This window comes from Pezoporus occidentalis, unplaced genomic scaffold, assembly GCF_034315485.1.
Source record: "Pezoporus occidentalis ecotype Australia unplaced genomic scaffold, CSIRO_AGI_Poc_V1 ctg225, whole genome shotgun sequence".
NCBI lineage: Eukaryota > Metazoa > Chordata > Aves > Psittaciformes > Psittacidae > Pezoporus > Pezoporus occidentalis.
In genome coordinates this window covers 21,087-47,194 of record NW_026914128.1, presented here as the reverse complement: position 1 = coordinate 47,194, position 26,108 = coordinate 21,087, and the positions used below count along the sequence as shown (strand labels likewise).

Below are 26,108 nucleotides of genomic sequence, written 5' to 3'. Positions count from 1 at the left end.
AAAAAGCACCGTTTTCCATGAATCCTGCTAGAAGTTACAGTAGAATAGTTCCCGTGGCAAAATGTTCCACATGGCAGGCATTCCACCTGGCATTGTCCCCTTCAAATCCCGATTCTCCGCTGCAGCCGCTTCATCGGTACAGAAACAGCTGCCTTTCCCACAGCCTCCTCGACGCTCAGGCAGTGAACCTGCACCGAGAGGGTTCGGTTTCACTGGAGCCAGCACCTCCCAAGCTGCTGCTGCGTGCTTCAGGCTGCTCCAAAGCACCGAGGAACGTTTCTCACAGGGAGGCCGGCTGGCATCACAACCCCAGCCTCTGCATCCAGCCCTCCACCTCCAAAGGCAGGGCTGCTAGCGGATGGACTGGAACCGGAATACACAAGACAGAAGCAGCTGCAGCCTTCCTCGAGAAGGTAAACCAAATTGCCTGTGTAGCAACACGTTTCCCACCTGCATCAATTGGTCCCTGCCTTCCACATCCCCTTCCAGATGTTCCATGAAGAGGGAACGATGGATTTCTTGACTACGGTCACCACAGAAATTGTTCCTTAATTACAAACAGGGCACCCCTAAGCCAAGAACTGAAGAGAAGGGCAATCTGTGTGACCTCTCCCCATCATTTTGCTTTGAAATATGGGGCCGACAGAACCAACGGATGTGAACAGGTTTCGCAAGATAAACACCAGCGGCCACTCGCTGTACTGAACACCACCAGGCCTTCTGCAGCACAAAGAACGAGAACACTTGTTATATGTCCTCTTGCAGAACGGACTGGGTACTGGAAAAGAAAATATTTGCTCATCAGTTTTGTGGCTGTATAATGTCAAACACACGGCAGCTACATGGTACTTTAACCTTCCCCCCAAGCTACGAGGAAACTGAGAAGACAGCTGGTTTTCTGGGGCCTTTAAAGCACCTGAACATGAAAGGTCAGACTTCGGGAGAACAGCAGATAAGCTGCCCAACAAGGCCGGCAGAGCTGAGGAAACACGCTCACGTGCAACGGATATCCCAGTGTTTGCTCAGAAACGTGTCGTACGTGTAACATTCAGCGATGGTTTAAAGCACCCCACGCGAATAAGCGGTGGAATTTACACAGGAAAGGATAGGAGAGGCTGGTTCAGAGGGCAGAGACTCCTGTGTTACTGCTCTCAGACCAATTTCAATTAACTTCAGGATATACCACCGTAGCTACTGGCCTTACAATCACACATCACAGTCAACGCAATCACATTTCCCACGGAGACCGAGACACCCAACGCCTATTTTAGCCGCTGCGTTGATGACCAAGGGATGAAACGGGGACGATTTTACCCACCGTCCTCTCCAGTCAGCTGCAGCAAGTTTTCCACTGACTTTAACACAAAACTGCAGAAGAGCCGTGAGCACAATTTTAGGTGCTTGCTATCAAGTTTTGTTACTACTTGTATTAAGAGCTGGAGGGGAACTGCAAACGTTGCAAGCTCTTCATGCCGATACAGAACAGTCCAATGCATTGGGGAAAGAGACACAGGGCCCATTCCTACGCACAGGATTTGAAACTCCGCTATTCAGTGACGGTGCCCGAGACACCCGGAAGGCAGGAGGCCTTGGAGAGAGCAATGGGTCCTCCCACAGCCACCCACCACCAGGGCGGTGGATCCTACATTGAGGTAGGATGCTCAGGGCACTGCTCTCCAATGGGTATCGCACAAGAGTGGGACTGTCACCACAGATGATGCTCTCCAGTTGTAAACTCTAGGAGATATTTGGCTGCTCTGGCAGAGGTTTGGCTGGGTAGAATGCAAAGTGAGTATCTCCTCCTCACCAGATTGCTTTTAGAGCGCTGCATCCAAAGCCGTCCCGAGACCTTTCCCCGTGTCCCATCTCAGTGCAGCACCACTCACAAGGACACAGGATTGGGATTCACGGGATAGAAACAGCAGGAGCCTCCTTCCACCATCGTCCTGAGCCAAAGCCCGTGCTAGACTTCCAACACACAACAGCAAATGGATGTCGGAGCTGGAAAACCTCACAGCTAATGGAGGTGCGAGTGCCAATTTGAATATACTCCGGTTCATCTGATATTCCCCTACTGTCGACTTGCGATACTGTACTTTGCCTTCAATTCGGATGAAATCTGATTTAAGCGGAGTTTCAAGTGCTCCCCCCGACTTCCACAAGCTCGGGGTTTCTTGTGCACCGTCAGTTCTCTCACATCCAGCACAGAGTGCCCGTAAATTGCAGGTTAGTTAACTCACATCTGGTTTTGCACAAGCAGAAACACCAAGCTCTGCAGCCAGCTGCTCTCGCTGGCCAAAGCGCTTTGTGCTCTCGCTCTGTCTGGGGATGAAAGCAGGGCATCCTTGGTTTCAAACTCGATATTCCTCAAGCCTGATGCCATGTTAGGAGGCCAAGGGTTATTAATTTCACAAACAGAAGGGAGAGTTTAATGAGTAATGAATAGCAGCTGTTGGAAACAAATCTTTGCAGCCCTGGGACCCTCTTTCCCCCATGTTACAATTACACTTTGATTGACCTCAACAATAACTAGCAAGCATGCCCAGCTGGATCATAAACCAAGTACATACTGTGTCCACATAGGGTGTAAAATTTCACATCGCTGTCAGCCCGACTTTGGCCCATCATATGTCAATCAGACTTACAAATAAACCGACTGGAGCTGGGACGTGCGTTTGCCTAGAGGAAAACAGAGCTCTTTAAGTAGCAATGGACACAGCCTAGAAAGCCCATGAGCACCTAAGGGTGGCTCTTCCTTCCGTCCTGACAGACCTGTGGGGTTTGCGCACTGTGTGCTCGTAGAAGGGCTTTAAGGAGAGGCAGTTTTCCAGGCTGCCTAAACCAGTTATAGCCCCATAGCTGGAAATGCAGCACAACACCCAGTTCGGGCTGATGGAGCACCTGCCATATCTTCTCTATGAAGGAATGTGCTGCAATGGGGTCTGGTGCTTTGGGGGGGGGGGATGGAATTCAGTGGGGGTTCAGCGCCTCTCTGCTGTGGACATCGTGCATGCAGTGCAACACCTGAAGTGGGATCTGTCTAAATAAATGGGGGGACAAGCTGTTCACACCCGCAAATCCAAGGAAGACCGGCTCGTGCTGTTCGGTGGATGGATTACTCACAGTTCTACATCCCGTCTTATCAGACAGGAACCTTGGCCCACGGCCAAACTATATTAGGGATGAGCCACGAGTGAATAAAACACTCCAGCATTGGGATTTATATATCATCTCAGCTTTACAAGAGCTTATCCTCCCTCTCCCGACAGTTCCAGGTGAAACAGAGACGCAACAGCTCTTTCTCTCATCCAGTCACTAGACTTCTCCAAGGCTTCCCACTTGAAAGAGCCAGGCCTTGTTATTTATTTCTGTTGTTAAACACAAGAAATTCATCCGCCACCATTTCTTCCTGCTCCTGGAATGCACTATTTCAAACCCCAACTACTTAAGGGGCACAGCACAGCCAATCCAAACCACTGCGAAGCCCAAAGAAAGATCCCAGGTCTGGTCTTCCAGGTTCAGCTTCCTTGATGCGCCCTGGGAGACCACACCATGGCACCTCATACAGCCTGCCCTGCCCAACAGGCAGCCCAGCCTGCGGGGCCGGAGGGCAGAACTCTAACTAAACCTCCCATCCTGGCTCTCTCCAGCAGCAATCACGGTCAAGCACATCCCACCCTTCTGCAGCTTCCCCTCTTCTGCACCTCGTTTAAGGAGGCAAGAATAAAACAGACTGCAAGACAAACTTCAGCTTGGGTTCTGCCTCCCTTTATACTACTGCTTGTCTTTGCTTTACTCTCTCCAGCTGACATTTCTACCCTATGCTGGCAAGTCAGGTCCTGCTATCAGAGCTTCCTGATCTCATCCATCTTTACACAGAACTTCCTTCTCTGATGGCAAAAGCTTTGCTCAAGGGAATAAAACCTCGTACCAAGGAATGAGTTGTGTATTTGCACTGGTTTCAGTGGAATCAGAAATGCAACTAACATGCAGCTGGCAACGCCTTGGTTCCAGCCACACACTGTAGCTGCGGTAGCTTTTCAAAAGCAATAGTGTTCCCTCTAGCATAAAGGGAAAGGAAAAGGCACCCCACTCACCAGCAGGTAAAATCACACCCCACCACGAGCAGAAAGCAAACCTCACACCATCCCCTCCCAGCTTACAGCACACACCGGCTTTTGCTAGAGCCCAGTCCAGGTGGATGGATTTGGGATGTGAGTTCCAAAGCCGAGGTCAAGAGTCTCTGGCTGATCCCAGGGCCAAGGGCTGTAGGAAGGGAAGCAGCCCCCTGGGTAACCATTTGGGGCTTTATATGTTCAGACTCACACCTTGGCATCTTGCCCCCGCTGACAGCAGCGAAGGTTTTCCCATTAGATCACCAGTTTAGACTGTTTGGGCACCAAACCAGAACAGGTTCTTCTTCTGTGCAGACACTAAATGAGTGCTCTTCAAAGCATCCAAAGACAACACACGCAGTTTGAGGAGGGGGTTTTAGCATTCAAGGACTTCCATACAAAACAGGTCCATTCACTCCAGTCACAAGAAAAAACACAACTAAGCGCAGGAAATGCTACATCACAGCACGGAAAGCTCCTCAAAGCGCTCGCTAAGGAGAGAATCCCAACCTACCTCCACATGAAAAGAAAACGGAGGTCAGACAGGAATCTAAAGCACAGCAAGTTAATAAAGCATCCTCCTCCAAGCTTCCAGGAGAAGGGAAACAGAGGGGGGTGTTAAACCTTTGCGTAACTCTCCGGTAAAGACAGCCAGAAATGAAGCTGCCTTTGGCCACATGAAAGGGATAGAAGGATTTCTCTTTTTAACTTGCTCTTTCCTGTGTGCGCCGTAAACCGTGCCAGCAGGTGGTATTTATTAGGGTGACATTATCTTCCTCCTCCAGGAGGAGAGAGGAAGAGCCCAGAACCATCCCATTAGGAACTATTAGGAATCATTTCAGCCCTTTTCCAGCTGGCCAAGCCCTTTCCACACCAACCAAAGAGGCCAAGCCATTTCACAGGGTGACACAAATTCACCTCCCCACCGAGGCCGTGAATCACCACGCACACAAAGCCCAGAGGAGGCACCGATGCGACCGCAGATAAACACATTCCTCACATTTTCGTGCTCCGCTTGGCGACTGACCCACGTTTGGTTTGAATTAAAGAGTCATCGCGCTGAAACAAATAACTAAGTGGAAAGAGTCGAGGCCCTTTGAAGAGCCTTAAATCAGACTGGGGTGATAATTAGCAGCAGACAGTTGAACCCCGCCGTTTACTTGCACAGAACCTGATGGTACTGAAACGCAGCTGGACTCCAGGCCCACTGCGAACCCAGGGATTCACTTAACCATAGAGGTAGAAACAACCACGCTTTTAACACAACGAGACAGATGTACATGTGCTCAGAGAAGTCATTCCAGCTACTGTGCCCTCCCCAGGCTTCCCATGCAGGAATTCTCCCCCCGCCCCGGACACTTCTGTCTCAGGAGAGCAATGCCATAACTGGGAAGGAGAAGAGCCGCTCGCAGCACAGCCCTAACGAACCATCACCTCCTGCGAGGTCCGCCCGGCCTCGTCCCTGCTGGTTTAACTTGGTTTGCCAGGGAGCATAAATACACGTGTCATCAGCTGCACGCTCGGCAAAGCCAGCGGCTCCTCCTCGGGGTGCCCTGGGCCGCAGCAGAGGGGGAAGCGCAGCTCTGCGGCACGAGGGAACACGAGACAAGAGGCTCCCAGGAGATGGATTTGGCCAGAGCGCTGCGGGGAAGCTCTGGTGCATTTGCCACTTCACCACATGCTTTAGAGATTTATCTGGGGGGGTTCAGCCACCCTGAGCCACCGGCAAACAGAGATTTAAAGCCTATTGGAGATGATAGCATCTTGGTGATGAAGGCAACCAGCAATCGGGATAATGAATTGTACAGGACAAACAGTGCTGTTGCAAGCTATGAGACACAGATCTTCCTGGAGCAGGAGAATGGTCCCAGTCTGAGCCACTAAAGCCATCACTCCAAAAGGAGGAGACAGTGTTCACAGAGTCACGGACTTGTTTGGGTTGAAGGGACCTTAAAGCGCATCCAGCTCCAGCCCCCTGCCACGGGCAGGGACACCTTCCACTGGAGCAGCTTGCTCCAAGCCCCTGTGTCCAACCTGGCCTTGAACACTGCCAGGGATGGGGCAGCCACAGCTTCTCTGGGCACCCTGTGCCAGCACCTCAGCACCCTCACAGGGAAGAGCTTCTGCCTTAGATCTAACCTGGACTCGCCCTGTTTCAGTCTGAACCCATCACCCCTTGTCCTGTCGCTGCAGTCCCTGAGGAAGAGTCCTGACCCTGTAGAGAAGGCACCAGAGCTTTCTCTGCAGCTCTCCTTTGGTTTTTGCCCTGAACCTGCTGCTGTTGGTGAACTTGAGGCAGCCCTTCTCCTTCTCACCCAGAGAGAAAACAGGGTGAAGCTTTAAGGCAGCTGCTGTCCCATGCTGCTCAATGCAACCTACTCCCCATGTAGCATACATGGGAGCATTGCCCAACTCGAGCCCCGTGCCGGTGATAAAACAGCAAAGCCAGGAACCCTTTTCAGGTCTCTGGCAGTCAGTTTTGGCTCAGCTGGGGCAGATAACTCAGGCATCTCTGGCCACAGTTGTGGATCTTCAGGATAAACGCATTTTCCTTCAAGCAGTTTGGAGTGTGTTCCCATATTGTAACCCCTCCACTCAGAGAAAAGGCATCACTGCTGAATCTCCCTATTACTGAAGCAGAATGAAGCTAAGGCTCTATTAATCATAACTACAGCCACCTGGAGTTTAAGCCTCTAGAGAGGAACTGGGGCTTGGTCATGGGACTGATGTACTGCACTAACAACATTGCCATTAATCAACCGAGTCTTCAGTACCAAACCCTACTCTTTCAGCTGTCACAGAAGCGAGCAAAGCTTGACTCCTGGAAACCTCTTTCAGTGTGGTTTACGTTATCATTTAGTTTGTCACAAGAGAACACATGTAAGGGAACAGAGACCAAACCTCATTTGAAGTAGAGCTCCCATATCCCAGCTGCTAGAAACCCCAGTCCTGGCCACGAGCTGGACGAGTTATAGCACAGATAACAGCAACCAGAATCAAGAAGGAATTGCAGCCCTAACTGGCAAGGCTATGCTAGGAGAAGCCCCTGTGTATCATGGCAAAAATAACCTGTATATTAAGGAACTGGCACAAGTAATGCAAGTAAAGGGGAAAATCAACAGAGGGGAAGCATCACCAAAACGTACCCCCTGCCTGCCCTTGCCCCAGAAATAAAGGCTTTGGGGCACTACGAACACCCTCCTTTGTCCGTTTAAAAAGAGGTTCATGGAATATTTTCCCTGCTGGTCAAATCTGCTCCTTCCTCACCTCCCGCTTCCTCCATACCTCACGGTGCTCGTGGGACACAGCAACAAGCAGCTCACAGAACTACCCTTTTGTGTAAGCTCACAGACCAGATCCTGCCAAGAACAACACAGGCACGGTGCATCACTTAGCAAGGATGCAATGGCTCCTCAAGGCTCCTTCCCAAGCAGTTTACCATCAGCCTTCAGCTCTGCTCCCGTGTCCACGCGCCCTAAATGACCTGGTAATATCACCGTCCACTCATTGTAAATGACCTTATAATAATACCCTCTTCCCAAGTTAGCCCTGTGCAACTCGGAAACCACCTCGGCCCGCTGCAAACACACGAATGCCTCGAGGAACAACTCACACGGGCCGCCACAAGGCGACCATAAGAACAGGAGCAGGGTTCTGCCATGTGCACACGAGCAGTAAGAGCAACCTCTTTCCTCTCCAGCAGGAAGCAGTTGAACTGAACGCTGAAACCACCCAACACTTCGGGCTGTGGCACCTTCCATGCAGGCAAAACGCCCAAACTCAACCGGATGGCCGGGTTTTAAGGCACGGGAAGGAAACCGCGGGGCTTGGTTTTAGCTGCAAGGGCTGAAAACACAAGATGCGCGCACACACAAAGGCTCGGGGCTGATGGCGCGAGGTTAAGCCCTTCCAAACCCCACCCCAGCCAACAGGGAGCCTGGAGCTCAGTGCAAGTCACGCTCTCGGCTCCAGGCACCAGCCTCTGTTTGTGCCACTTGTATGTGATCCATAAGGAACACCGCGTTTGCAGGGAACCTGGTCCCGAGGGGCGAACTCCCCGCAGCACAGAGAGCCGGGGGTCTCCAGCGGCCCAGCCACGCGCCGCATGCTTCGCGACGGGATGGCGCTCCTCCTAGGCGAAAGCGGCTGAGCCCTGGGCAACCGGGACACCGAAAACCCCGTTCTCACTTCTCCGGCAGCGAGAAACCTTCAGTACCTGGTCCTGCAGCCTCCTCCCATGCGGGCAGACACGCGGCGAGCAGAGGCGGGAGCAGGAGCCGAGCGCGGCGCAGAGCGAACGCAAGCCGCTTCCTCCACCTCGTGGAGAGCCACGAAAGTGATGCGCAAAGCGCAGCCGCCGAGCACAGGAAGCGTTCCAAGAGCAGGGGAATGCCCCGTGCCCAGCCCGGAGGGCAGGAAATCGCCTCCTGCTCCTCCTGATCCAAGCGGGAAAAAGCCCCGATTGGTTTCATTAGGACAGAACATCCCTAAATTCACCGGAGATGCAGGGAAGCCGCTTAAGAAGGATTTGCCAGTCCCTAAAGTAGCTCGAAAGGTACAGCTTTTACACGTCGTCATTAACAAGCGCCCTCGGGCAGGGCGTTGGGCTTTGGTTTTCCATCTCACTGCACCCCGGGTTTCAAACCCTTGTACCAGCATTGCCGTCACACGTGGCAGGAAGTGCTGTTTGTTCCTATTCAGTTATACGCTAAACAAAAGGGGTTTGACCCCACTATCGTTGCTTCCTTAGCTGCCCTCCTGTAGTTCAAGTTTACATGGCGCTCTCTGATGCACCATCTGTGTCAACCCCCGTTTTGTCCAGTTCCCGTTCACTTTATACCTTCGTAAACGCACAGAAACATTTCCCAGTTACCCCTCTCTCAACTCTCTTTGCTATGGGTTGTTTTTTTCCCAGCAAAACAGAAATTAGCACTTCATTACAATTAATGTACCCAGAAGTACAAGATTACCGGCTTTTCTTGGCTTATTCCCGCTTCCATAGCCCCAGGCTTTGTTCTTTGGCTACCCACGTATCTGAAAGGGATGTTGTGATTGAAGTGTCCCTATTGACACTAAGCACGGCACCGCACAGCTGAACTAAGCAAACGCATTAACTGGGTGTTAATTGCACGGCAAGCAGCAGTGAAATTGGGTTTTAAAATCAACACTCCATTAAGGCAGCTGGGAGAAATTCACACTTTGCAGCTATTGTGGCTGTGTGCTCACAGCACCCACAGCAGCGAGCGAGCGAGCGGGCTCTCTCCAAAGAGAAGGAAGGAAAAAGAAGGGCCCAGAGAAGCTGTGGCTGCCCCATCCCTGGCAGTGTTCAAGGCCAGGTTGGAGGCAGGGGCTTGGAGCAAGCTGCTCCAGTGGAAGCTGTCCCTAACCCCACTCCCCTGTCTGAGGGTACGGGAGGGCAGACCCTGCACCCCAGCAGCATCAGTGCTGGAAGGGCCCTCTGGGATGGCTCCAGAGAGGGAGACTCCACAACCCCCCCGGGCAGCCTGTGCCAGGGCTCTGCCACCCTCACGTAAAGGAGCTCTTCCTCCTGTTGAGTTTATGGCCATTGCTCCTCGTCCTGTTGATGGGCACCACTGGAAAGACTCTGACACCATCCTCCTGGCACCGCCTTTGAGATCTGCATTGATGGGATCCCCTCTCGGGCTGCTCTTCTCTGCACTAACCAGGCTCAGTGCAGCCTGCATCCCAAAGCAAGGCAGGCTCCAACAAGGGCTGCAAGGACCCTGACCCTGGAAGGTCGGAATCTCCCTGCTTGCAGAAGGGGGAACGGGAGCGTGCAGTCTTGAACACGGTGCTTTGCAAGAGCCCGTACGTGCAGCTGCACAGAACTGTTCCCATTAGCAGGGCTCGGTAAGGATTTCACTACCACCTCTCCAGGCAGCAGCAGCAGCAGCTCACTGATTGGATTTACCTGGTGCCTGCCTGGCTGGTAAGTGCCTCCCTCACCAGCTGGACGGCAGATTGCTCTCCGGCTGGATCCATTACAGCTCAAAGGCACTAAATAAAGAATACATTTTGATCCCAGAGACTGAACGCACAAAAAGCAGAGGCTCGAATGTCCGGGCATTGCCAAGCCTGCCATCTGTGCTTGGAGAGCAGTTGCCAGCATCGCTTGCACCACGAGCGGAAGGAAGTCACCCAGACTGTTCCCTAGGGGAAGCTGACGGCTACTGCAGGAGTGGGTAACAGACTAGATAACAGAGGCTCTGGGTGAGGCTGGACATCAAACACTTTCAACAGTGAAAACAGGCAAGGCCTGTTAAAACAAAGAGCACTCGCTCCAGCCACAAACGCTTTGGGAATGCCTGCCTGGAGTTAGGTGCGAGCTGCAGCACGCAGCAGGCTGCCCAACAGAGGCACCCTGTGCCAGCACCTCAGCACCCTCACAGGGCAGAGCTTCTGCCTTAGATCTGACCCAGATCTCCCCCTTTTAAACCCCTCTTAGCTTTGACAAATCAAACATGGCTTCAAAAAGGGCAGGTAGTCCCCTCCTTGGGAACTCAAGCTGTAACTCTCAGACTGGCTGCAACAGAATCAACATTGCCCTCCTTAACTACTGCAGGTGTCAGGAGGTTCTGTGTGTTTTCACTGAACACTCCAAGCCTACTCTAGCAATGGGGAAAACATAATCTCAGGGAAAACACCAACATAGTAGCAGACAGCTTCCACACCTTCCTTACCTCTTAGTAAGGAGTATGCAGCCAGTGATGCCCATTCAGCATCACGAAAACACTTCAGCAACTCCACAGTATTTTGGATTCCACCCACAATTTTTAGCCATGGTCTTGTTCAGTTTAAAACCAGACCTCACACTTCAGGTATCTGCCTTCACATCCAGCTTTCAAACCGTGTGCAGAGCCCACCCTTGCAACGGTAAGGCACACAAATATACATGCGAGTCTAACATACACTAGGCTAAATTCATTTTTCATCCAGTATCATCTATTTTCATAGAGGTGCAATGGGGAAAAAAACACAGTATGTTTAAGAATCTAATAGAGAAATGGATACATGCAACTCCCTGTGTTTAAATACATCCCATGCCCTCAAAATCAAGTTTAGTCATTCAGATCTCAAAGGTCCCCACAAAACCCACCCCACACATGCCTGCTCACACCTTCCAGAGCCTGGAGCCTTGTTTCCTTCAGCTTCATCTGCATTTCCTGCTCCATACACGATGGCTTCTCACTCTGTTCTGAGCATTCCACAGCCAGCCTTCCTCAGGCACCACAGACTAGGCTTTTATTTGCCCCTGTTAATAGGGGCTTTCCAAACACCTGATTGATTTCACCTGGAAAGCACAGTGAAGCTGAGCAGTTGGACCTCATTAATATTAACCACATGTGTGCTGCTTCTGTTTGCCGTTTGTCAGCCCTCAGGCTCACCCAGCAGAATCAAGCAGTGAAACGAAGCATAGCAGTACCCAGCAGCGTTGGTGCTGCTGCTCACAGGATCCACAGCACACACGCACACACCATCCACAGCACGGCTGAAACAAAAGAGCCTGAAACATCTATCCAGGGATGTAAAAACCAAGGCAGAGTTTTGGAATGAGGCTTTGGAAGTTCGAATCTGAGATGAGATCACCTTCAAATGGAACTGAACTTGCTTAAATAATCATCAAATTCAGTAGTAGTGCAGAAACATTCTTGTCTGCATCAGTTAAAGCACTCTAGTGAGAACAAAGCAGACGCTTACACATGTATTTTGTCAATGCTTTTGTGTAAGAAAGGCATCTCAATACCTGTTAGTCCCTTGACTTCCAACAATAATCACTGAAGCCAGATTTTGAGGTCGTCTCTATGCAGACAAGTGCATGGTGCATGCAGCTCTCTCAAAGCCTGTGAGCTGCCTGACACATCAGCAGCTGGAATTCACTCCCCAAAATCATAGCCTAAGGTGTGATTCCATCTGTAGGAGTTACAGGTTTACCAACCAAACACCTTGTCCCGGTGTCCTTTCTGTGCCATCTGGTAGCTGCAAAAAGCCCTCAGGCTTAACTCAAGGAGAATCCCAGCTCAGGAATGATGCACCTTACGTGACTGATTTCAGCCTTGTACTTCCCCAGTTGAACTTCACCACTGGTAATTTCTACATTCCAGCTGCTGCACTTCAGTCTTGATCACAAGAACCCAGACAGGACTTTAGCCTCGTGCCAACATCAACTATTTCACCTCACTTAGAATTCCAGCCCCTGTACCACTTCCTAACATTGTATTTCTCGCCACGACTTGCGCTTGGCTCCGCATCTCAGTAGGAACACTTGGTGTCAAAGTGCTCTGCTCAGAAGAGAGTAAAGCTCTGAATTCTCAGAACGGAGCAGGGATTGTCAGCAGTTTATAATGTTTGGAGGGGAAAATAAACCAGCAGCTTGCTTGTATGAAACCATTTTATTCCATCACCACCCCAGGTAACACCATTAACTCAGTAACGCTACCTTACCTACGCGCCGAGATGGTCACTGCTGGCCAATCCGAGTCCTTGCATCACCTTCCACCCAAGGGCACTGCGTCAATTCAGTTTCATGCTTTTCTAAACTCTATTTTTTACAGAGACGTGTTACCACCATCATCCTGAATTGAAATTATCTTCCCACTCATTCAACAGAGTGGGGAACAGGCCCTATGTGCCACGTGTCTGGAAAGGAACATCAGTTAGGTCTATGTTGCTTCTACCTCAGTGGTGAGCAGAGACAGTGAAGCTCCATCAGGGTAAAGTAATCAGAATGAAACGTGTAATAAGTGTGTGACAGTGAGGAACTCCCATAGCCAAGGGCTCGGGATAATGTTGAAAATGTGGCTTCTGGTAGGACTGTGCTATGTAACGAAAAGCTGTGTTGACACAAAAGGTAACTGAAGCATTAAGAGCTGCCTAGACCCATCAGCACAGAGTAACTAAACTTGCTGCCCCTTCAAAGCACTGAGGTCTAAAACTTACGGTGTTCAATATAGCTGGGACATGGAGCTGCTGGAGCAAGTATGAGCAGGGGCTGCAGCACCTCCCGTACGAAGACGGGCTGAGAACACTGGGGCTGTTCAGCCTGGAGAAGAGAAGCTGCGTGGAGACCTCAGAGCAGCTTCCAGGGTCTGAAGGGGGCTGCAAGGATGCTGGGGAGGGACTCTTCATCAGGGACTGCAGCGACAGGACAAGGGGTGATGGGTTCAGACTGGAACAGGGGAAGCTCAGGTTGGATCTAAGGCAGAAGCTCTTCCCTGTGAGGGTGCTGAGGCGCTGGCACAGGGTGCCCAGAGAAGCTGTGGCTGCCCCATCCCTGGCAGTGTTCAAGGCCAGGTTGGACACAGGAGCTTGGAGCAGGCTCCTCTAGTGTGAGGTGTCCCTGCCCATGGCAGGGGGTTGGAACTGGGTGAGCTTTAAGGTCCTTTCTAACCCAAACTGTTCTATGATCCTAAGATAATTTACCTCAAGTAAGAACACCTCATTTGACTCTGCAGCTTAACCGCTGGACTCAGTGATCTCAAGGGTCTTTTCCGACCATAATGCTTCTGTGATTCCCAAGAAAACAAACAGAATTGGAAAAAATTCCTCAACAAATCCCTGCACAGCAAAAGCAGCGACTAAGACTGAGCACTACACTCCAGAAAGCAGGGAGAAGCAGGGGTTTAGGCTCAGCACACAACAGGGCAACTTCAGAGGCTTTTACTTGTACACCAGAAACACCGATTCTGCTGGCCACGTGGTGTCCTTTTACCTTTTTCTTCCCTAGTACAGCAAGCTTCTGCTTGCTTATTATTATTATTAGCCATAATCATGTGTTGTGACAGGTAACAAGAAGCTCCCTGCTTGCTGCAACACATTATTATGGATGATTTTATTCCAGTTTCCAGTAGGATGACTGGTTGCAAGACCAGGAGCACAAACACCAACCCATCCATTCCGAACAAGCCGTTCAGACTACCCACTGCTCCTGCACTGAAATCTGAGTGCAGTGGATTGTATGTGCCCCAGAGCGTGCTGCCTTTCAGACCTTCAACATACCATGCTCGTTTTCTGCAGTGACTTTCCTTGGCCAAAGTGACAGCAGACCCCCAAAGGCACGACGAGAGCCTCCTGCAATTCTTGACGCTGACAAACGCATCCTTGTGAGGATTCCAAGGAAAAGCGTGTACAATTCCAAGGGAAAAATTCAAAGGCTTATAAAGAAAACGATTCCTGAAGAAAAGGGAAACTTCTCGAAGGTTTCAAACCCCTTACAATACCTCTCCTTGTGCCAAAATTATTCTGGCACTTCTTTTGGACCACTCCTCAAAATGGAAGGGGTGGGTTCTGACTTTCTGAAATAAGCCATGCGTTAACAGGCATGCCCACATCTTCAGCAATCCTGCCCTCAGTGTTGCCATAAACCCAACAATCCCAGCCATCAAAGTGCTACTGAAAGGCAACTGAAAGCAACACACCATTTTCTTGGAATGGAATGATATTCTGAAGTGAAGGCAGGTGCATGGTAAACCCAACATCAAATGTTTCCCAACCCAGAAAGTTTGCCTGGTAATTCTACAGGGATATGAGAAGGAGAAAAACCAATCCAAGCTGTTCAGCCATCCTAACCCACACAGAGATCAACGTAATACAGGACTGCTTTTATTGTGTTACTGTCTGAATCCGTGTGGGAAGTATTCAAAAGGCATGTTTATTCTGTCTCACTGACAAAATAACAAATACTAACCATGAAGTTTTCTACCTTGGAACACTGCAGGCCCTAATCGCAGCGGAGAGGCAGTGCACTTCAATCCTTCATTCTCATAGCCTCCGAAAGTAAAGCGTTGCTGTTCCACGTATAAGAGCTGTGCTACAGCAGAACCTCTGCGTGCTTTCTGAAAAATTCAATCACAGCAAGAAAAGGTTCATCACCCCTCGGAAGCAGGAAGCAGCATTACATCCCCAGCAACTGTCATCTCTTCTCACAGCCAAACAAGGAAGGAACGGGCAATATGCAGAGGCAGGGGCCTATAACCAAATACAAGTGGCACAGCTCTGCAAGCTGCAGCACGGATAAGGTGGCCGGGTGACCAACACAACCCCTCTCGTCTCTTCCGTCTCCCCGAGGTACCAGGAAAACGATGCCCGCACCTCGTGGAAACACGCTAGAGGAGGAGAGCGTGTCACAGCAACCTCACCGTGGCAAGATTCCCAACGGCAAAGGAGCAGGACCACTGGCAATGTGGAGATCAGCGTTACCAGATGCAGTTACAATGCCACCTGAACCAAGCCCTGAGAGGGTATGTTCAGAGAGATTCATGACGAGTACGAGAGGTTGGCCTATCCAGTATTTTATAACAGGGCTGCATGAGAAAAAGCACAAGAGGAAGAATGTTTTGCAACCGTGTGACTTCGACCGAGAACAGTCCTCGTTTGGACATGGAAACATTCGACTTGGTTAAATCAAGACAACCACAGGTAGACATGTTTTTCCCAAATCTTTGGCTGTATTGCAATGGTTGTTTCAATTTGTAATCTCCAACTAAACATTTCCTATCCATGGATTAACAATATATTTACTGACTTGTGTCTTTTAACAGTATTTATCCAACATAACAAAATAAACTGCAATTTGTTATACTTCTTTTTTTACAAAACATTTTATAAATATTTTTACAAAATGTATACAAAGCAATTTCAAGTGAGACATACTTTACAAATGAAGGTATTTAAGCAAATAAAGTCCATACCACACTGACAATAAGTGACACATCCTCTTTAAGTGAAGTCAGTCTGTAAGGCCTCCCTAATCTAACAGATAAATTATCCTCCAATCTTCAAAATGAACATCGTTTTCTTAATTGCCAGTTGAAAATTTGTTTTTACTATTAGGCAGTATTAAATAACATGGAAATCACAATGCGGATCCAGCAAAATAATGAAAACATGTTGGAAAGTCATGCACATTCACAAGACTTTGCTGGACGTGAGCCCATATGATTTATAAAGTCGGATTTTTCTTTTTTAAAGCACCACAAAAATACACTTCTTTCATTTACTGCTTCACCACGTACCGGAATTCCTTTAGAACTGGATTCAAAGGAGTGAACAACAGCACACTAACAAATCTAACACGAATCTTGCTCAATGGGTTCCTCTCAGAAGTAGTTCAGAGAAATGTGTCTGACCAGATCAACCATGATTCCTTCTTGGAATTTGACATTGCCCCCTATCCCCAAATGAGATCCAACAGAAGACACACAGCCTGAGACTTCAATTATGTGTTTGCTGTCGAGAGGCTGGAAACGCCATGTACCCATTTGGAGGTGGCACAAAAAGCAAGTGGATCAAAATCCATGTGCAACTTGACTCTTTTTTGCCTTTTCCCTGTAAAAGAAAACTGGAACTAGCTCACGTGGAGCTGTGTAACCTCCTGTTCGCTGTCCTAGACCGTTCAGAACGGTCCAGCTTCCAGAACGACCACATAAAACACACATCAGGATACACAGCCATGAGCGTATTGTTAAAACTAAGAAGGCAACAGGTGAGACTCCTATTGTCAGTTTTGCCAATAAGAAAACAATTCAACGCCCGAGAGCCTATTCTATGGACACCTAACTAACAATTGAAAACTGGCAATGCTTTTTCTTACCTTGAATAGGTCATACAACACTTGGGAATGTTGGGGTTTAAAAACAGGTACTTAAAAATTGGCACATTTCTTTTTTAAATGGCAACCAGTAACACACAAACCCAGTATTTCCATTCACGTTGAAGGGCAAACGAATTCCTTCTCACATTGCTTTCGAGGTGCGGTTTCCTTCAGCGGTCTGACAGTGGAGTGCAGCTCAAAGCTGAGTTGCACTGTCATCTTCTCCTGTCACAGGGACCTAATCCTGCTTTCTCCCGTGCTATTCAGCTGGACTGAATCACACAACAGCGAAACCTTGTTGTTCTCTTTCTTTCCTGGCAATCTGACTGACAACCCCAGCTTGTCAATGAGCCTCGCTAACAGGAAAGTTGTGATCAGCAAGTCTGGCAAATGGCTGGTAATTCTTCCAGGAAACTGTGGAGGCGGTCCGGGGGGGAGAACGTGAGCATACCTTAGAAACCACAAAAGCTAGATCCTCCTGAGCAGACACACGTATGACACGCACGTGACGAGCGTCAGTGCGCAAAAGCGCTCGTGACCAAAGTAAACGAGGAAAAAGCAGCACGGGCAGCAAAAAAAGTCATAGATTAAAATAAATAAATAAAATAGTAAGATTCTATCTTAACAACATGACAGCAAGCCAAATCCAAACCACGCAATGGTCTCCCTTGGCTCTATGAATCTGAGTGAATCATTACACACTCGGCGATATGTTTCAACACTGGGATTGCTGATGGACTTTGGTCTGTACAGCTCTTGATCATGATGACTGCTACGGTGGATGGTTTAACATTCTCTGACAGCAAAAAAAAAGAAGCAGAAAAATAAAACACTGGCCTTCAAATTGAATCAGAGTAAGGCTAATGTCCTCTTCAAACAGAAGCTACAAATACCAGAACAGTTCTCAAAGAAAAGTGCTTTTGACACTTGGTCTAAAACAAAAAAAAACAACAAATAAAAAAAGAACAGTTATACCACTTCAGAAAGACTCGAGGCTGACTACATCCAATTATAAAATGCAAAATCTTTTCCCCAAGAGTTAACATATATATGTATTATATATATAAATTCATGGCTCTAGCATGGCCTCATCCTGTACACTTCGCCATTGCCTGGCTTCCATTCTACCTTCCTTAGTCGAGCATTTATTACTTCATATCATGCCACTGTGACTAAGATCATATAATACCATCCCACAGACTAAAGTTACCTACCACAAATATACCAAGTACTAGTTTCTGCTCAGAAAGCAATAGAAAAGCACTTTAACTTCTGAAGCCTTGTAAACACACTGATGATACCCTTCCGGCTGAAGAATCCTTTAACGCAGATTCACCAACAAAGCAAATCTTCTGAAGAGAGGTACAGTGGGCTTCCCAGAACAACTAAAAACTGGATGACATGTGGAAGAGAAGGGCAGGGGAGAACTGTTGCTTCCATCACCTTTTAAAAACACTTCCTTAATAAATACATCCTTTCAAATGACTGTGATTGTCAGTATACTACCATGGTACATAGGGCCGAACGACCTGCAACCTTCTGATGTTGCAGTACTGCACGATTACCAAAAGCACTAGCATAATAATACTTGAAATAGTAAGGCCCTAACAGACTGCATTCTACCAAGGATTAACTTGACTTGGATCTCTCACTGTAACCACAATGAGTATTGCTCTCAAACACCAAACAGAATCTAGTTTAGAAAGGTTAACCTTAAATGCACGTCAGGCTGTACTTGTGGTGTCATTCACATTTGCTTCTGCTAAGAGAAACATCACTTGTCCATGGTACTGGAACTACTAACACTCTAAGATACTATTTACAGCGGCTTCTAAAATAGAGTCAGTTTCTACAACACCTTCACTGTGGTCTGGAATAAATTTTTCCAGGCAGTTTTCCTGTGAAGCAATAGGTGAAAAACTGGGGAATTCTAATTCAACTGAGCCACTACTTGTCGCCTCGTTCTGTGGCTGTCTCCCACCTCTTTTAAGTTCCAAGATGTTTTTAAATGTAGTTTCTAAACTCTTACTGAGCAGTAAGTCTCGCTGGGGTTCACCAGAGCCTTTCCTGTTATCAGGATGTAAAAGCTCATTCTTTGGAGAGCTCCTCAGAGTTTTGTCTTGGAGGGAATTATTACACGTTACCTTTGAGAAAGACTGAACTGTGTTCCTTGTTACTTTGTTGTGTGTTCCAGGACCGGCTCGGGACACGGTTTTGGACAAGTCTTCAGAACTCAAAGAATTCTCAGTGGACTTGGCAAGATCCTTCCCGGCCAGCTTCTCCTCAGAGAGGGCCACGTACTGGCTCTCAGAAGAACAATTCGCTTTCTCAAACTTTAAAGCTTTAGCGAGGCTCTCCGATTTCTTAGTAGAAGCTACTCCTTCTTGTGGTGTCACAACACTGTTAGGCACTAGAGGAAGTTTACTGTGATTTGTGGACTCTGCTGAGCTGGATTTTGGTCGCTCTCTGGCTTGGGTTTTGGTAGTCTGACTTCGAGAAGTTAATGTTTTGCTAGGCTGATGGTCACTTTTACTGGACTGTGCTTCTTCAGCTGCTTTATCAAATTGTTTGGCGGAACAACAAAAATCAGCCTGGTAACCATCTGGAAAGCAAGCAGCAACATTAGATTATTTATACGTCAAAGTAACAGGCACTCCAGTGTAGCTTCTGAGTATTAAAGTCCAGTAACACCCAGGACCTACAGATTCACGTCTTTAAGAGATGGACACATGCTTAAGTGTTCTGCTGCATCCAGGGGACACTATCACCAAATTAATCGGCACACTAGGCACGTAAAACCTGACTAAGGGCACTTCCCTGCATTCTAAACATGCAAATATGGCATCTGGAAGACTAATCCTTTCTTCAATCCATCCTCTGAATAGCTTTTAAAATATGCAGAATACGCAGAACGTTTAAGTAACTGTTATCTTACACAAATAATGCGTTTCTAGCTGCCATGTTCAACAACAGTCTGGTTAAAAATGCTGCCATTTGCGTGGCCACGCCATTCCAAAAGGAACACTGTGTTAAGGTGAGCAAGAGTATTCACACTTCAGAGAGGGGTGTTCTTTCTGCCTGCCAGCAAACTCACAGCTTCTTCCTTACTTAGAACCGAGGCCATGCAGGAGTCACAACTATTGGCAAAAGAAACTCAGGAATATTTCTCTGCTGAACAGGCCAAATACATTTTTTCCCCAAATAACTTCCTTCAACCTTACAGTGTCTCTAAACTACTGAATTAGGGAGCTCTTAAAATTTCACTTGCAACTGCTTATGCAGTATTTCAGCTACTGGAATCCCTAGCAATCAGTGCCTCACTGTGGCCACAACTGTTTGTAAGCACCCCATACTCGGGCTGCTTTTGTATGGTTCAGAAGTGAACCATTACTTACCAGGATCCACAAGTGCAAGACGCTTATCCCGGGTCAGAGATGCCCTTTCTTCCTGGTTAAACATCCTGTCAATCATAACCATTTCTGCAGAGGGATTTATCCGCTGCAGAGAAGGGGATAAATCCGCAGTCACTCGAATGTCAGTACCAAATCAAAACATTTACAGTTTAGTTTCTTCTTCAGGGAAAAAGAAACGTTCTACCCTTAAAGAGATGAGGAGAATGTTCACAATTCCACAGCATCCTCAACAACCCTGACTGTGACCCCAGCCACTACTGGAACTCAGCCGTACACGACCGTTCCCATTTCACGGCACACTGTATTCATTGAGTGATTGTAAAACAGGGAATTATTGTTCCAGTTTTAAGAACTGTACCTCCACAGGACCAAGAACGTTCACCACGGCGCACCACAGTTCCTTACACCATACACTATCTTTCTCTTTTAGAGAGAAAACCAGAGAAAATCTTGCAATAGGACCAGCCTATCACCTTGTTTCTTCTCTGCACTTTTTCTTCCATCCTTTTAACTAGCAGGTACCGAGTTGCATTTCGCCTTCAAACCAGGCGAACCCATCCATCGCAAAGGAAAGTTCACTGGCTATGAACTCAGGCAACTAGATCCAAACCTGCACACACCGTCACAGAACCTCTTCAAAATGACTGAATGGGATTTGCCATGCGAGATACCAGATGCTAAAAGAACAGATTTCAACCTCCACCCCTGCTTTACACCTGCAACTACTTGCAAGTATTTAATGGCAGGTATCTTTTAATGGCACTGCCAGATTCCAAACCGACATAAATTCTAACACTTGTATTACATGTTCTTGTCTCTAAAATGCAGTGATTTAAATGTCTATTATAACCTAATTTAAAAATGTTCCAGGCTTGAAAACTAACATGTCTAAAGCCACAATGGTATTTCCTGAGCCTTGAAAATATATTCTTAAAGTAACTTCTGTCAGTTTTGTTTTTACCTCACGCCTGGGACTGTGAAAGTGCTTTAAACCAGATGCATTCCTTATGAAAAATGTAGGCTCCACCTAGCTTCTAAGCAGAAGTAATGACTGCCTAAATTGTAATACAGCTTAGGTCCAATTAGAATATGGCTGCAGGCTCCTGAATGGAGATGATTTTCAACATTCTTTCAGGCTCTGTCACCTACAGAAGTATAGAGAAATCACCTGCCTGACTACCAGAAGCTGTTAAGTGCAAGAGGAAAGGGTAAGCAACCAAGAAGTTTATGTGACTTCAATGTCTATGGAACTTACATAAACAGCACCCTTCCTAGGGCAGCATGTGAAATACAAGCTCAACCCATTTCACTGATTTTAAGATGTGTTCACACACTTAAAAATGCAGCTTGGCCACTGAGACTGCTGGTGCAATAACAAGTACACTGGCTATATATAAACGTGTATCTAAAAACTTTCTGCATATTCATCACCTTCCTAAGGTGATAAATAGTAACACCACCACGAATTGTAATGCTAGCTTCCACCTTCCTTTAGATGTATCCTTTTTAACAAACTGAATCACACCCTGTAAACACTACGTACCCGGGTTACACCACTTACCATCGCATCTTCTATCAGCAAACGCCTGTATTTGTTCAGCATAGCCTGTGTCCTCTTCAGAAGCTGTGTAGCTACGGTTTCAAATTCACTGTCCACTAGAAAGACAAGAATGTACTTTCAAACACTGCTCTTCAGCAGCCTGCACAAAGTTCAACATGTGCCCTTTCTCATTCCTTCAACTTACACAAATAATTCTTTCCACAGACTGCTCACAAACTTTGCACCTATTTTTAGAGGAAAAAAAATTACCTTTTCTCAAATCTTCCTCTGTTGGCAGCGATCCCTGGAACACATGGTATGAAAGGAGTCTCTGAACTGCATCGTTTAATGACCTGAACTGGCTTTTATCTGGTGTCACAGCATGCATCTGATCCTTCTGCAACTGCTGGAGGATACTAGAAGGAAAATCAATGATACACAATTAACACATACTCTAACAGAAGTCTATACATTGACAAAAACTACCAAGAAATGAAGGTTAGAGGAACCATCTGCAATAAAATTACTAAAGAAGGATGACTTACAAAGCTCCTTTAGTTAACTGCTTAGCAGCAGGCCTTTTCTGTCCAACCAAATGGCCGTCCACCTGAATTCAAAATAGAAGACAAATTACAATGCATCCCTTCCTTTGCAAACCCTAAGTTTCAGCACTGACTTCTGCCAATGATCACCAATAACAAACTCTAACCACCACAGAAGCATGAACACTTTCAACTCTCTCCTGTTTTGCTAGGGCACTGTATCAATGAAATAGGGAAGTCGCTTCTCTTCCACAAACCACAAGTCTGTAATGTTGTTTGTAGGCAAGTTCCACAGCAGTGCATGCACACGCTTCGCTAGGAAAGAGGCTGGTTATCAAATTTAGCAGGTGAAAAGGTACAACTAAGAACTTCTCCAAAGAGACCTGCTCTCAAGAACTGTCCCTGCATTTCTCAGCTGATTTCTGTTGCCTGGTTTTCATGGATTAGAGTACCTGTCAGGAACGCAGGCCAAGGTTGTGAACTTGAATCCTCATGAGCCATGGTGGCTGGGTAGGGGTGAAAGCGGTTCTAGGAATTCTGTTCCAGTGTCAATGCTACAGATACACCTGCCAGGCAGACCTGTATCATTTTCTGCTTTCCTCAGACTTTTATGAAGCCAAGGTTTTCCAAAGGAACACTGTCCTAAGAGGTGAGGCTCTCTAATATGGCAAAGGCTCATGTTCCTATTGTATGAGAGCCATTACTGCTATCCAAGTATTCTCCCAAAGCTGCCATTCTGGAACAAAGAGTCTTTGGCTAATACAAAGTTGTTGGGGGTTGTTTTAGTCAATGCTAGTCCTACCAATGAAACTGGTCACAGAGCTACTCAGGATTTAAAAGACGACTGCATGGAAGCTCTTTTGAACATAGTTAGAAGCAACAAAAAACGGTTGTGGCACAGAGCATCCTTCTCAGCAAAACAGGACAGCATGAAGCAGACGCACGGTAATGGTACTTGCTGGCCCAAAAGCCTCGAGCTTCAGGGTTTAAAACATATTCACTAGCACAGGAGAATGAACATCTAGCCAACAGTTACAAACCAGGCTGAACTCTGAACTGAGTACTACTCTATCTTCTGCCCTACTTGTTTGCTAGTAAGAAAAGGAAAACATTCATGTCGAACTACATTGACCAAGATATTTATAGCAAGGAACAAAAATTCTAAATCAGATCCTCATTTTCTTCCATGATTTTCTAGTTCAACCCACCACAAATCCCACATTCTCAAGCCTACAACAAACCCCACTCAGTCCATGAATGTAACAACCCTCTTCCCTCCCAAAGTTCCTGTATTCCCTCTCTAAAAGGGCTGCCTCTCCTTCCACCTCAAAACCCTGGCTGGAGAGTTTCATTTCTGCACAGAAGTGCCACATACAGGAGATGCTGTGGTAGTAAAAAAAGATGACAATGCAGTAAAAAGTAAACCAGACAAAGACCAGATGGAGTTTTCCTGCTACCTCTCACAACCCACCCCTTCCCAACAGCTAGAGAGCAACCGTGTTGTAAGAAGTCCTAAGAGCAGGTCTAACTTCCCTCCAACTTAATGAAGAATTACTCCAGCATACAAACACCTCTTCAGGAAGCAGGGCAGTCAGAATCCACTGACTGAATTACATCTCAAAGCAGCACGCAGAGTACCAATCTGCGGAATACTCAATGTTCATTAGATCAAGGGAGAACGTCACAAGCTTGGGTGACTTCATATACTCTAAACAACTGCAAGGACTCCTACACGGCCTTGAAACACTCCTAACAGCACTAGAGTCTTAAGGCAAAGGAAAGCATATAAACACAAGTATTCTCCACCTGTATGCTCTGTTGAACTGATGATGATCCTATTCCTTTTTCTTGTGGCTGTGCTGTTCCTAGAGGCTGCTGCACGATTTTTGCTCCGGAGTCCTGTCCTATAAAAGATACGTTAAAAAGACTCTGTCATCCTAAGCAGGTACACAGTAATTTCACGTACCTATCCTGATCATTCTACTTGAGTTTTAGGAGAAAGAGACTTGTCTTGTGCTTAAAAGCGTTAGTGCAACTACCCTGGAGAGAAACTGGCTCATAAAAATGAAACAGGACTGGTATTTCCTGCTGCAAACTACAAAAGTCCTCACATATAAATCATCTCCATCCACAGTACCGCAATGTAAGAAGCAATACAAGTACCATAAGCAGAGCATCCCAATGATTCACTGAAAATCATACAGTGCATTTCATCAAGCTTTTCAATACTAACCCTCTCTCAAGCACATAAACCCAGTTTTTCTAGAGCTTTGGGGGAGGTTGGGGTTTTTTCCTCTAGACTTTCTAGATGGCCAGACTTGCTCCAATTGCCTTACCCAGGAATTCACACAGCACCTTACCAGCCATGCCCTGTCATAACCAACACAAACATTTCTTTCCCCAAAAACCCCATACTGTGACCATGGTAGAGAACTGCCTGGACAGCTTACACAAACAGTACAGAATGAAAGCTAAGATTATGGGACCTTACTCAAAAGGGTCACTTATATGCACACAGAAGATGAAGGCTACCGCATTCTTCTGCTTACTTTTAACATACTGGTTTTGTGTAGGTTAGATACAAGGAAGAAGTCCCTGGCACAAGGTGCCCAGAGAACCTGTGGCTGCCCCATCCCTGGCAGTGTTCAAGGCCAGGTTGGACACAGGGACTTGGAGCAAGCTGGAACGTGTCCCTGCCCGTGGCAGGGGGCTGGAACTGGATGGGCTTTAAGGTCCTTTCTAACCCAAACCATTCTGTGATTCTACGCCCTTTTAGTAGCATGGTGCTGCTTGAAAAGGCCAGTATTTTGCCAGGAACAAAGCACTAACTAGCCTAACTGAATGCAAGCCAGTCAGTAATAAACCAAGTGATGACAAGGCTGCGCAGAACCTTGCAATCCTGCTTGGCTTTCATCTGTATCTGAAGCAGCCATCACAAGAGAGGCTCCAGGAGTTTCACAGCAATTTTAAGCAGACGTCCAGATTTTGGAAACTAATGATTTCTGTTTCTCTAAGCTGAAAAAAGTCAGAAAAATGAAAGAAGGTGCAATTTGGGATTTCACAGAGGGGGAAATGATTGCTTATAAAAATCAGCCTTTCACTCTACAAAATGAAGGGCCCTGGTTGGGAAAAAGAAAAGCCCACATTCAATACTGAAAAACGCAGTTTGAAAAGGAAACGTGGTCTAAAAAGAAAGTTGGGATAACCTCTAGGATCCTGCCAGCATGAGCCAGCAATGCAAGTCTGACACACTGAAGAACCAACTATTTCTGTTGCTGGGGAAGATAAAAGAAAATGATTTTAAAAAGACCTTAGTTGACCTGATAGTGTGTTGCTCAGGAGACTTGTTAGCTGAGGCTGTCTCAAATTATCTTGCGCCTTCGATGCAGAAACTGATGACGTGTGGTTCAGAGATTTCTTCTGTGCCACAGACATTAGGGGGGAAAAAAAAAAATCAGATATTTACTGAAAGCTTTAACAAAGAGAGCAAAAGGCAAAAAAGGCAACTAAAATTCAGCTGTACACATGCTTCTGCAACCTCAGACTCCTAAGTGGTGACATTTCAGGCTTCCCATTTCCTTTTACGTTCAAGAATTTGATGAAGTAAATCAGGGAGGAACATAAACGCCACTGAAGGTACAAATCTACACCAGCTCTATCCCAGAAGATCCGTGAATTACCACTAAGTTGGCAGAAGCTCAGCTTTTGAGATTCTCAGAACTGCAAGATGACTAAATAACCTGTCTCACAACTGAAAATACACAGTGGCACAAGCCATCCAGTGTTTAGGGACTAAATGGCACATGGCTTATGTACAATACAGCGTAACATTTAAAATGCAAGTACAGACTAAAATGGTTTTGGTTAACAGCAGAAATTGTACTCTCT

General features: G+C 47.1%; 1 protein-coding gene across 6 annotated transcripts in view; it reads right to left on the bottom strand.

The window, feature by feature from the left end:
• Positions 1-12,511: 12,511 nt before the first annotated feature.
• BICRAL (BICRA like chromatin remodeling complex associated protein) overlaps positions 12,512-26,108 on the bottom strand; it is a 28,223-nt gene continuing 14,626 nt past the window's right edge. For 3 of the 6 annotated variants that reach the window (XM_062620913.1, XM_062620915.1, XM_062620911.1), the window contains 7 exons: positions 25,541-25,640; positions 24,027-24,124; positions 22,224-22,285; positions 21,949-22,094; positions 21,700-21,794; positions 20,121-20,223; positions 17,032-19,327 (listed from right to left, as the gene is read on the bottom strand). In XM_062620913.1, the coding sequence (XP_062476897.1) occupies positions 18,525-19,327; positions 20,121-20,223; positions 21,700-21,794; positions 21,949-22,094; positions 22,224-22,285; positions 24,027-24,124; positions 25,541-25,640 (1,407 nt within the window). In that variant the 3' untranslated portion in view covers positions 17,032-18,524. Of the gene's footprint in view, positions 12,774-14,056; positions 14,969-17,031; positions 19,328-20,120; positions 20,224-21,699; positions 21,795-21,948; positions 22,095-22,223; positions 22,286-24,026; positions 24,125-25,540; positions 25,641-26,108 lie in introns of those variants that run through there. The other 3 variants (XR_009965261.1, XM_062620912.1, XM_062620914.1) reach the window with 3 other exon arrangements.